Here is a 12,849-nt window from a genome sequence, read left to right as displayed (position 1 = left end):
CTTTCCCTGCAGTCTACACAACACTCTCAGTTAAAGCAGATTTAAAAGCTCCTGTGTTTACACAGCATTTCTACCGAGATTTGGTTTAGATAAAACCACCATTACAAGATAGAATTGTTACATGCAATTTTTACCAGGATGTGACATTTAAATCATATACAATGAAGTTTTATCTAGCATTGGGCAGCCTGTTGACATAAGGCAAGTGAATTGGGATCCTGATTGAGAGAGTGAATACATTCTGGAGACAGCTTTGGAAAATTTAACAGCTGAAACATAATTTAAATGTCTCAATATGGATAACCAATAACACCAATGGTTATCCAAGACATCTTCATGTAGCTGGCGGGTATGCCACACATCTGTGTGTGATCCTATGCTCCAGACCATAAACGAGTCCAGGATGTCTTACATGCCACTAGGTGTTTAGGTAGCAGGACCAAGTCTTATTTCAGAGTGAGTTTTAGGTTTTGCTTTCTATGGAGCTATGTCAGCTCACAGCTTCTATCATCTGGAGACTCTGCAGTCAGTGACAATACCAAGTCTGTGAACTACAGTGGGAGTTCAGATATGTGGTGGACATTTTACCCAGCCATCAAAGTTTAGGGGTCTTAATAAATAGAAAAGCCTCAGGGAATATTCGACACTGAATCATTGAGTAATATATTGGCAGGATTGAAGATGCAAATCTCTTCTGATATTTTATTTGTCCTAGTAAATCAGAATTACCAATACTATTAAATATAATACTGCTCTGCCAGACAGATAAGACTCACACTATGATTAAGACAGCTGACGTAATACTGTTCCAAGGTAAAGAGGTTTTTGTCTACTTATGTATTTAATATGATCCAAATGTGTCAGAGTTTCCACTAGGTGATTAAGTTCTAACAGATTATTCTAAGAAAAGCACCTTAATGAAATTTCTAACACTGTATTCACTGCATATTCAGAATCATCATAAATACTTAAAACTGTTTATTCATCCAATAGGCAACTGGATTTATCTCTCCAGAAAAAGAGAATTGAACACCAGGCTGCAATCACATTATTAAACACTTCAGATCATGAAAGTACAGTGAAGTGACAATATTGCTATTCTGTAGGTTATGACTGCAGTCAGACTAACATAGTCAAAACATACTGCTTCAAAGATCAACATTTTCTTCAGTACAGAAGACAAGTTGAGAACATGTAAGTGGGACATTTGTCAAAGGTAAATCATTCTTACTATTTGTGACAGGGTTTATTTGATACAAATATCAATTATAGGAATTGCATATCACACCCACTAAAACATTAAAATAATATGTAGCTATCAGATTTCATTAACTGTTACAAGATTTTGGATTAGTGTGCAGAAATCAGACTCCTAGCCATATGTTTTGGGCACAAACTAGAGAACTAGAGTGAGTAGAGGCTAACCTTGAATTATTTTTCTGATCTTTTATATTCTTGAGTTGTTTGAGAATAGCAAATTAGACATCCAAAAATCAGATTATAATTCAATAAGAAAGTATTAAGAATAAAATGAAAAGGAAGAAATTATTTTTTTAGCCTTTCATCAAAGATGTTAGTGTTTGCTTAGGAGAAAGTTTTAGCAAAAAATTTTTTATTTAATATTTTGTTTCTGTTTACAATGTGTTTTTCATAGAAATATTTTTTTCATAAAAATGTTCATTGAGAAAGAAAATTTTGATAAAAAATGTTATAAAACTTCCTTAAGAAGTTTAAGGAGTTCAAGAACATCTAGGAAACCTTACAGCGCACAAGTCCGTGGGAGCTGAAGGAACTGGCCAAGGAAGTGGCTAAGCCACTCTCCATCATATTTGAGAAGTAATGGCAAGTTTCCCACAGACTGGAAAAAGTGAAATATAACTCCCATTTTTAAAAAGGGAAATATGGAAGACCTTGTGTAGGAATAGATACATTTCCAGAAGAATTTATAATGGGAAGTTAGAACTCATTTTGCTAGGAAGGCTTTCAGCCTAGGGTGGTGGCCCTTTCTCGAAGAACTTCCTCCAAGAACTCTTCCTCCTCGGCTTCAGAGCAGAGCTGGCATCATCTTCCAGGGTGATGCACTGCCCGCTGAGATAGACTGGCCCAGCCCCACACTGGAGCATGACGGTGACGGGAGGGACCAGCTCCAGAGCTTTGGGGCTGATCATGGGCAGCACCGAGTTCCGCAGTGCCACGATGGGCACCGGCCTGTGCTCCCCGGAGGCGTTTTCGGAGTCCACAGCCACCACGTGCAGCTCATTCCTGGTGTCAGTCCCCAAGCAGATCGTTCTCAGCAGCACCAGGTGCTCCAAGAAGTCATCGCCCTCCTTCACCATGCAGCTCCGGGCACCCGTGCCCAGCTGGCAGCCCCACAGCTCAGCCACGGGCCTCTCCTCCGACAGCAATCGGGAGAAGGGAAGAGAGGTGTCCATTCCCCACAGCAGATCTGACACCAGCGACCAGCTCCCGGGGGACAAACAGCAGAGAAAACAGCACCCAGAGAGCAGCCAGAAGTGGGATGTTTACCAGTACTTGAAAAGAGAATTGCACTTTTAGAAATAAGTAACAGTTTATGGCACATAACCAGACCCTGAAAGTTATTACTAACTTTGCATCAATGTTATATGCTTGTTTATATATATATAAACAATAATTATACTACTCAGTCCTTGACGTGTTAAAATTCTAGAGAGAAATATGACGGTCTTGATTTTTCAAGCAAAGGTCAATTCTCTTGTAGTAAAACATTCCCTGTAACTGAAAGCTGGTAATAGTTGACTTCAGTAACATTGACATCAGAAGGGAATTTATCTAAGGATCCCAGGGTTCAGATGCTAGTCAGAGTTCGTTGACTTCTTGACGTGACTAACACAGATTAAGGACCTTTCACTTTAGAATTTTGGATTTCAGAAAAGATTGCCTCTATTTTTAAAGTGTTAGTTTCATTGTTATTGATAAAATGGTTTTTTAGAGCCATGAAGAAGGTCTTAAAACTGGCTTAACTGGAAATGACTTATCCTTACACAGAAAAATAGGAACTGCCTCTTGCTGGCTTTGTTGAGTACAAAATACTAACATGTACATCAAGCACTTTTGCACATCATCTGATATAGTTTTGTCCTCACTCAACGTTCCTCATATCCAAGTGTTTAAAATTTTCCATTATGTAAGAATATACCTATGTGACACAATGCAGTGTAGAGAAATGTGGTGGTTTGGGCTAGGCCTTCCTTGGTGACCAGTTTGTAACCAAGGAAGGGTCCAGATTTACCCAGTATTCCCTACGATTTTTACGTAAACCAGATTATAAGAAGAGAGGAGGAGAGGCCTTCGCTCTCTTTCCTTCCGGCGGCTTGGAGGTGCAGGTCCCCTGCTGTTGAGTCTGCCGTGTTGGGGAGCGAGGCCTGGTTAGGCCTTGCCGACCTTGGGAGACAGAGGTTGCCGGCGATCGTTCCGGAGCGACTCTCCGTTGTCCCAGGGGAGTAGTGAGCTATTCTTCTTTGCTAACTTTTTAGTTGTTAGATATTGGGTCTTGGGATATCTATATATTTTATTTTAGTTTTGTTCCTTTTCCCTTCCCCCTTCCCTTTCCCTTGTGAAATTGTATATAAGTGTAAATATATTTATATATCTCACTTTGGTTGTCTCTCTCTCGTTTCGGGTTTTTCTTAGTTTTTTTTCTCCCTTTTCTCCCTGAGGTTGGGGGGGGGGGGACTTCTGGTGGTAAGGTTTGGAGACTTGGCAGGGAGCCAGCTTCAAACCATATCAAGAAATAAGCTATTTCTAAATCATTCATCTTGAGTACTAGAAACTGTATAAACATTAGCTAGTCAATGTTTAATAAGATTTTGTTCAAGGACACAGAAGTGAATGAATACGCTGGTTTATTATTTTTTATATTATGTGATGAATTAGGCTTTATGAAGATTATATAGTAGATATTGAGACAATGAAGTTTGAATATCTGGCCTAAAAAGAAAAAATGCACTAGATATCAAACTTTAATATTATATTTTTGTTGACTAAATGACATTGAAAAAAAACCTGCTTTTTTTTTACTAAGTTCTAAATGCAGATGAAAGAGTTAAAAATAAATTCATATGAAATAGGCAGGCAACGTCTACAAGATTTGCAAATCCAGCTCTGCACAGACAACAGATTTAGATATGTAAGACCAAATTTCAATAGGTCTTGTATTTTGGGGGTGTTACCCGTCCCAAATCAGTCATGCAAGATTTTCTGATGACAAAGTATTAAACACTTGTTTTAAAATTCATGTCATTAGAAGCATATGCTGCAATCAGACATTTCCTGTTCATGAAAATACATATAATTAAAAACAGAAAAAGATGTATCTGTCAGCTGCCAGATGTGCTATTTGCTTATACAGTACATACTGTAGACAGGGTGAGAAGGATAAGTTATGTTATTTTGTCTTTTTACAAACTCTCATTTTTAGGATTCTTGAAAGCAGTCATCTTCCTAACAATCATCATCTCAGAGTTGCAAGAATACACAATTCTCTAACCTCTAGTGGCTTAGCTCATAATACTTTAAGTGCCATGCAAAATCATCTTCGCTGTTGTTTTTCAAAGCAGTAAGAGACTGTGGCCATGACAGACAGTGGGTGACATGGCCCCTTCATCAAGGAGAAATGCACTGCAGACTAGATAAGCCACAGGGGAAGGGTAGTGTGTGCAACAAGACCAGGCACAGAGCACTTCTCCATATTGTCAGAAGCTGTGAACTCATTATACTAGAAAGGAAGATCAGATTGTGAGCTACAATTGGGCACTTTTAGAATGAGATCTTGCACTGGTCTGAAATGCAAAGACTTCATGCCCTACTGATTTTACTTTGACAGTGAATGTATCTCATAGGCTTTCAGTTTGGGAATCCAAGCTGCTTCATCTTCCTAAATTTCAACACTTTTCCAAGTTTGGTGGTGTTTTAACAACATCTGTGTTACTTGCCCATCTCCATATTCATAGGTTTCATATTAATTTTAGGCTTTAAGTACATAATTTCTTGAAGGAAACAGTTATTGCCACTAACTGTGTTTTCTTTGAATCTTTAGTAAAGACTTTACTAATGTCAGTGAGATAACTGAAGAGATTAGCCTCAGTTATTAATTTGCAGCCTGAAAGAAATTCATATTGGCTTCTAACTCCTTGTAGTCTTCTTTGATCATGAGGTTCTATGGAAATATCACTGTCAGCAGTTAACACTGATATCCTATTACATCCACATTCAGTCACGCACTGCCAACCACTCCCTACATGGCAGCCCAGAGGTAAAATACACAGCCAAAAGTAAACACTTCATAATGTTTAGACACATTCAAATCTCCTCCTCAAAACTTGAAAGAGTTCCCATAAAAGGAAGTTTGAATAGTGACTTAGTTAAATATGCACATCAATATATTGACTAAAAAGAAGCAAGCTTAAGATTTACTTCACAAAAAAAGCAGTGCTCCACCTGGGAATCCAAAAGCTGTGAGGAGGAACATGATGTACTTCATGCTGATGTAGATCAAATGACAAAACAAAATTTCATCATATTCTAGACATCAACGCATTCTAGGAATCTCCTGGATTGCTTAATCCCTACTCTGTTGTCCCTTCAACAGTTGTCAGGGTCTTCCAAGAGAACCAGGGTTTGTGAACATGAGACCTCTCCTATATGCCTATAGAGGGTCTCATCTGCTTGGTCTTCCTGGTTGGGTGGCCTGTAGTAGACCCTCACTATAATGTCACCGATGCCTGCCCTCCATCTCAGCTCCACCTCATCCATCCCCAGGTGAAAACTCCATATACTTCTTATGCTAACCTTCACTTCTAGTGAGGAACTTCTGAACTCCTCAGGGAATACTCTATAAAAAACAAAGTTTAAAACTCAGGAGATCAGTGTGCACTTGTTACTCCAAACTGGAACTAAAGACTAATACTTCAAGTTTCTTGTGAAGCTGTGTTTCAGGATTGGACTTGAAATATATTCTAAGTTATTAATAATTGTTTAATGTGTCTTTGCAAAGTAAAACAATGAAGGAAAATCTTCTTTGAAACCAGAACAATATTAACTGAATTCAAGAACCAAAAGATAAAAGTTGAAAATTTTCTGATATTCATGGTTTTGCTAGGTTGTCTTTTATTTTCATTCATGGGTACTGACCTGAATTTATTCCCAGAGGGTACTGTGTGTACTTGACAACTGTGGTTATGGAAAAAAGAGTTATTCAAGAGGACAGGAGGTTGTGAAACCAAGAATCTTGGGATCTATCAGAACGAACTGAATAGGACCAAAAAAATAATTTTCTGGGGAAAACTAGTTTGATATGAAGGTGGTTTTGTTTTGTTTTTTTTTTTTAGTTTTGCTTTGTTTTGTTTTTAATTCTGCCCTATCCCACCCTATACTTGACTTACTCTATTAAAATAATTGGTCTCAATAGAGAAAAGGAATAGAGTAGGACAGCTTGGATGGGTCCTGCATTAGGTATCCAGTATGAGGCACTGTCTGATGTATTTCACTCAAGAAAAAGACACAGAGAAATCTTGATGTCCCTGCTTAAATGCACGGAAGATCTGTTCTGTTACTGTTATTTCACAACTATGTTTTTCTTTTCTGTGGGTTTGTTTGGTTCTGTTTTTCAATAGTCACATTGAGGTACTTTTTGGAAAATTAAACAGATATAAATAAATATAGTTTGCATGCCTATTTTAATTTTGATTGTATTACTCTTGCTACAAAGTTACATACTACCTGGAGAACTCATTTGTCACATACTCTTATCCTCAGGCTTTTACACAGAAGTGGACACTTTTTTTGTGACACTTTCACAGCAGAGTTCAGCAACATCCTTCTCTCACATTTATGAAAGCCTATGGAACAACTTACAAAACTATGGAAAACACACTGTGTTCTCTCCTGCAAGGTTAAACGCTACAGGACATCCAGCTTTGACATTCTTCTATTATTCAGTTTGACTAAACAGCTTTAAATATGTCAACAGGTTTATTCATTAAATTACACAAAAGGAATTTAATTGATTCAGTACAGCTGGTAGTTTAAAAATATACACACTTCTGTTATAACTAGTTAGTCCAAAATTCTGTGTAGTCAAGGATTCTGTGTTTTTAAACTGTCTTGCTTATCCATTCTGACAGTATTAAACGTAAACTCCTGCAATATTAGTAAATTAACTTTTACTAATCCTACTTATAAAGAGATTTACTGCTGAATGGAGAGATCAAAAGGTTAATTCATCAGAGAAACTCTCACTAGCTATTAGCAAAATTTATAGGTTAGTACAATTCTAGATATTAATCAGTTCATTCTGATTTCTATATAAAACAACATATTACAGTATGCCAGTGCAACCTCTGCTTTCAGGGAAGACCTTTCGAGATTGGAATATTATGCTGTAGCAAAAAATGCTTGACTAGTCTCAACAGACTCAACACACACTATTGCTTTGAGATTGCTAAGAAATCCCTGACTAATTTTTCTAGGATCTAAGCTCTACCTCCCTACCGCATGAATTGCTTATTTAAATGAATTCAAACAAATTGTAAAAATAAATAAACCAAAAGTACATGCCAGGATGCTTGTCTTGAATGGTAAAGCTACTTTACATAAACACATATATATGATTTAGGAGTCTAATCCTGATGAAAAATAACAGCCTAAAGCTCCTAAATCACGTGCACACTTTTGAAAATGTTGCCTATAACCACTCAAACATGAGTTCTCTGAGATGATCTGCTTCTCTAGGTTACAATTCTCTACATCAAAAAACCGTTGTATTCAGGTTGGCTTTTGCAGGTGAGGACTGTAATTTACAATTGCAACAATAGTGATTATAAATTGTAACTGACTTCAGGATGCTAATGATATGCAGTCTTCATCCATGCCATGGTAGAATATAACTTGTCCGTGGACAAATCTTGACGTTTTATCCTTAAAACATTTATTTTTAAATGAATAAATAAGATAAACAGATCTCATACCTGTATTACTGCAGCTTACTTCTACTAACAGGTCATTCTAGGAATTACCTAACAGAAAAGGCTGTTTATGCAGTATTGAAACACTCAATGGAACTATAACATGGCAATAATAAGTGTATTTTTTTTTCTGAGTATTTAAGGCATCAACAGGAGCAACAACTCTCAGAACAATCAGTTTGCTCATATTTCAGCAGTTCATAGAGGTTTCTTATGAAACTGGGACATCGCTGGGCTTGTTCATAAAGAAATAATCAGTAATTCTAGACAAGGCAAAGAGAGAAGTGCTAAATGACAAACAAACAAAAGATACAGTGTATACCCTTTCATAGAGAAACATCTAAACCTTAAATGACAGTATTTTCAAACATTTTAAATTACATATTACGTGTGGACCATTCTGCCTTTACCCAGGGCTGGGTTAATGTTATGACCACGCCAATGTGCATTTTGTTTCTGCGTATATCCCTATCCCTTAGCAGAATATATGTCCATGGACACCCAACCATACTTTAAAGCTGGCTCTGTTTAGGCAACTCAGATTACAGACAGAGTGTGGGAGACCAGGAGAAGTGTGCTGTGGAAGATTGTGTCTATGAGCAGTGGAAGGCAAATATAGAAATCTGCGAAGAGATTCTTGGAACACTGGAAGAATGCACCTTTTCTACCTTTGTTTAATGAGTCGGATTGTTAAAATACTTTATACTCATCATTGATGTTAATGTTGAATGTTTGAAGTGTTATTGCCTTATAATATCCCTTTGATTGTTAGTTTACCACATGTCCCTCAGTGTTTCGTACCTAAATTCGCACCCTTGTTCGTAATTGGTTCAAAAATGCTGCACTGCAGTACCTAATTCATTAGTAATCCCTTGTTTGGATATCTCTGCCCTTATTCTCCCTCCATTGGTTTGTATTTGCATGCTCCTCCCAAAATCCTCCCCTTTTTCCGGTACCTTCCAGTACCTTCCAGTACCTTCCAGTACCTTCCCTCCTAACCGTCCGGTTCTCCCCTCAGTAAATGACCATTTTTTGCCTCTACTCTGAAGTGGTTGAACCCTCTTTCTTAACGGGTCATGTCAGTAGAGGAATCTGGGTTGGTTTGTATCCATCTCTGCAGACACGTTCATCCAGGCTCTGAGGAACTAAAATCTTAAGCACTTTGTCAGTGAATTGATAGCTTTTAATCTCTGCATATCCATCCATAAATTCAGAGTATGTTCTGGTTCAAATAACCTATATTCAGTCAAAACACTTCAAAAAAGGAATATTCTAGTTGAGCTCCTCAATGTTTCTGACTTCCAAGAAATTTTTGTCTTGGGTCTCATTCTCTGTAAGACCAGAGATAAATGAAAATAAAGTAGACTCACATATGCAGATGAACTCTCACAGATTTATGAGATGAAATCATTGGAACAGCTCACCGAACAATACAAGCTTCAGAGATGAGGTTTCATAAACATTATTTTGAAAGACATACAGCAATCCATGTCCAAGCGTGAAAACAAATTGCAAAGACTCCAAAATAACCAGGCAGAGTTAAAGGGCAAATTACTAGTCTCTGTGCAGTACTAAGTAGTATGAAAAGAGGTAAGTCACAGAACATAAAAATAAGAAACACAATTTCTGATGAGATGACTCCTGGGCAGATACCTCCTACACTGCACACACCATCACCTCCTTTTCATCAGTGAGTGATTGCCAGAAGAAAATAATCCCTCTGTATTGCAGTAATCAGTAATAAAATGAGAATAATGAGGCCAACATCCTGTGAAAAATGGGAACAGGAAAATAGGTCACCATAAACATAATTTTCTGGTGTTTCTAGCATGTGGAAATTCTGAACATATAAATATATAAACTTATACAAAACCTTTGACATGATGTTATTTTTGATAAACACCCAATCCATTATATTCTGAAAAGGAATTCTGTTATTTTCTTTGTACAAAACAACATTTATGCAAGAAAAAATTAAAGCATCTCTCCCAATGCCTATATTTATGAAGGCTCTATTTAGTCATTAGATTAGTAATAATGTAATGGGAAAGGGAAACAACTAGATTTTAAAGAAACACCACTGTCCCATAGTAATAAGAAAATAACAAGTTGCAATGAGAGAAACACAGATCATATTTTAAAATTGGGGGGGAAATCAAGACAAAGAACAAGAAGAAAACTCACATATTTGCTTCATAGTATGTATAACATTGCAGTATTTGTAGAAACACTGTTGAAAAAAAAATCCTGAGTGTAAACATATAGAGGTGTAATACTTCCCCCCAAAAACTAAAAAAAGCACAAACTCAAGATAAGGAAAATTTGAACCATTGTAAGGTCAACATAAATTATACCCCTTAAAAGAAACTGAACCCAGTGAACTTCATGATCCCTGGGAGATCGGAAGCTGCTGTGGTTCCTTGTTCAAGATTCAGCCAGTAGCAAAACTGAGCATATTTCCCCAACACACACATACCAGCAGACATAATTGACCACCAGCAGATAAACATAACCAGTGCCTTTAGATGCATCAGATACACACAAACAGCACTCATACAAATGACATAAATGTCCTGATCTTCTCCAGGCTGGCCCAGACCTGCTCCCTCAAATATCCAGCTCCAAGATCGTACAGACAGACTACTTCCCAACTAGTCTGACTTGAGTCTACTAGCATCTCACACACACACACAAAAGAGGATGAGCACTCATATAGTTCTCTGTGAGGACAGAAACAGGAATTTACCAAGAGGGAGGACAGATCATGCTGTGATCAGGGACAGGACTCATACAAGTGTAATGAATTTCAGCTTATTTACGTGAGACTGCCCTCTATAATTGCCCCTCTCCATTTTTTCTTGTATTTTATCCTTCTCCTAAGCAGCCTATAATAAATTTAGCATATTCCCATAATCCCTTCAAGCATCCCGTAAAAAGTTTTACACACTTGCAATGATTCACCTTAAATATCCTATAGGAAGTTTACTCTTTCATTCCAAATCCAGGATACTCTCATTTCCATTCTGACCTATTAAAAAGTTGTGGATGATGTTCCCAAGGTCACCAGAGGCCTGGTGCCTTTAACAGTCCGTCCACAGCTCCGTTTTTCATTAACTACTGCTCCCTTAGTGGTTTTATATCTGTGTCTTTAGTCTTTGTTGCTTTTCCTATTACTTGTCATGGCCTTTTAAGCAAATGTTCTTACAAAACAGATGTTCTACTTTGCAGCTATCCTAACATTCAGGGGTAACCCTCTCCTTTTCCCTGTCTCTCACTTTCTCTCTGGGTAGAATGATACGTTTGGGAGAAATTGAAAAGTGAGCATAAGAAAAGAGAGGAAGGACATATTCTGTGACATACATCTTGCAGCATACCCATGTCCTTTTGGTATTCATCAAATTTATTTTTAAATTTTCTGAACCTTTCAGGAATAAAGACCACTTTAAAAGATGTATTGGAGAGACATTAGCTGTCCTCTGTCCTCTTCTTTTTAATAATAAACAACAATGCTGAACATTTGCTGCTGGTGAGTCAGAGTATATAAATATTGAATTCAACAGTTGCAATTTCAGAAAGTAACTAAGAGATTACATTAATGACCTTGAAAGGGCAGATTTCAAAAACAGGGAAACATTGCTTTCATTTTCATTGATACAACAAAGAGAAAAACAGTATCTTTGCATGCAAAGAAACATAAGACACACCAGCAAGCTAAGACCATGTAGTGAAAAGGTGGAATGATAGTAAGACATTAATGGTAATGCATTTTGGGTGATGGTAAATTATTGCCTGGTGAAGCCAGCACTGAGTTAAGTAAGTTATTCTAGTTAAAAGCAGTAAGTAGAGCTTGCTAGAAAATAGTGCTTTGTTTTACTAACAGTTTTAAAGTTCCAGATTTATTTTATTCTGGTTTGGAATGAAAACAAAGCCTTTTAAATGCTACTGTAAAGTGGAAGCATGTGAAAATTTTTGCTTCATGTTGAAAAGGTCAACTTTTTGATGCAAGCCTTTCTCTCTTGATCAAAACATTTACACTGAAAATGTCTCTGGGTTGTTTCTGAAAAGTATTTGTGGCTTCAGCAAATCATTTTGCTCAAATGTGATAGTTCCTAAGAAGCAAAAATAGTGAACTCTGGTGTTCTAGAGATTTGTGTTTCCTTGCCTCTAAACTCCCTCTAATGCATCCACCATACTGCATGTAACATCTTTACTTAGAGACAGAACACTTTGGTTGGTAATTTTCTCTCCTGTATATACCAGTCCAAGTAACTGGCTAACTTGCTGCTACCCGAAGAAATGGATGATCACAGAGTTCTCCCAATTTTTATTTCCAAGAACAAGAAATTTAGTCTCCCTCTTTAACAACCTATTAGGAGTGTGGAGCAATGTGTCAAGGAAGGACTTATTTTTGAGTTTGGGAGGGGGGTTGTTGGTTATTGAGACTGTTGAGAACTTATCATGGGTGACTGTAGGACAAGACAGCATGATCACACAAAGAAGCAAATTAGTGGGATAAAAAATTGTGAAGAATATTCTTATTACATCATTACTAAATCCATTATTATGCCTTAGAATTGTGTACTAAGGAAATAATTTCACTTGATTTGATTTATGCCCAAATATTATTATAATATTGCAAAAGCACTGAAGAAAATAATGACTTCTGGATTTTGCTTGGCAGAAGGCAGGTGTAATAAACATCAATCACAGTACAGTTATGGGAAAGGTATTTGTATTTCTGTACCACTCAGAGCATTGATATCTCTTCATCTTTTACGGACAATATTTGGCTCCCTGAAGAAAGCAGCTAAGTGACATAAGCACAGACATATCTATATAGCAGGTC

At 37.2% G+C, this 12,849-nt stretch overlaps 1 protein-coding gene across 1 annotated transcript; it reads right to left on the bottom strand.

Moving 5' to 3' along the window:
• Positions 1–1,983: 1,983 nt before the first annotated feature.
• On the bottom strand, positions 1,984–2,432 carry LOC108502964 (nucleoplasmin ATPase-like). The gene is given in 2 exon segments (XM_017826459.1): positions 1,984–2,052; positions 2,055–2,432. Coding segments are annotated over 2 exon segments (447 nt in total).
• Between the last annotated feature and the right edge of the window lie 10,417 nt (positions 2,433–12,849).

This window comes from Lepidothrix coronata, unplaced genomic scaffold (assembly GCF_001604755.1).
Source record: "Lepidothrix coronata isolate B3197 unplaced genomic scaffold, Lepidothrix_coronata-1.0 Scaffold127, whole genome shotgun sequence".
Lineage (NCBI taxonomy): Eukaryota > Metazoa > Chordata > Aves > Passeriformes > Pipridae > Lepidothrix > Lepidothrix coronata.
Note: the sequence above shows the minus strand (reverse complement) of the source record. Positions and strands in the feature narration are given on the sequence as shown.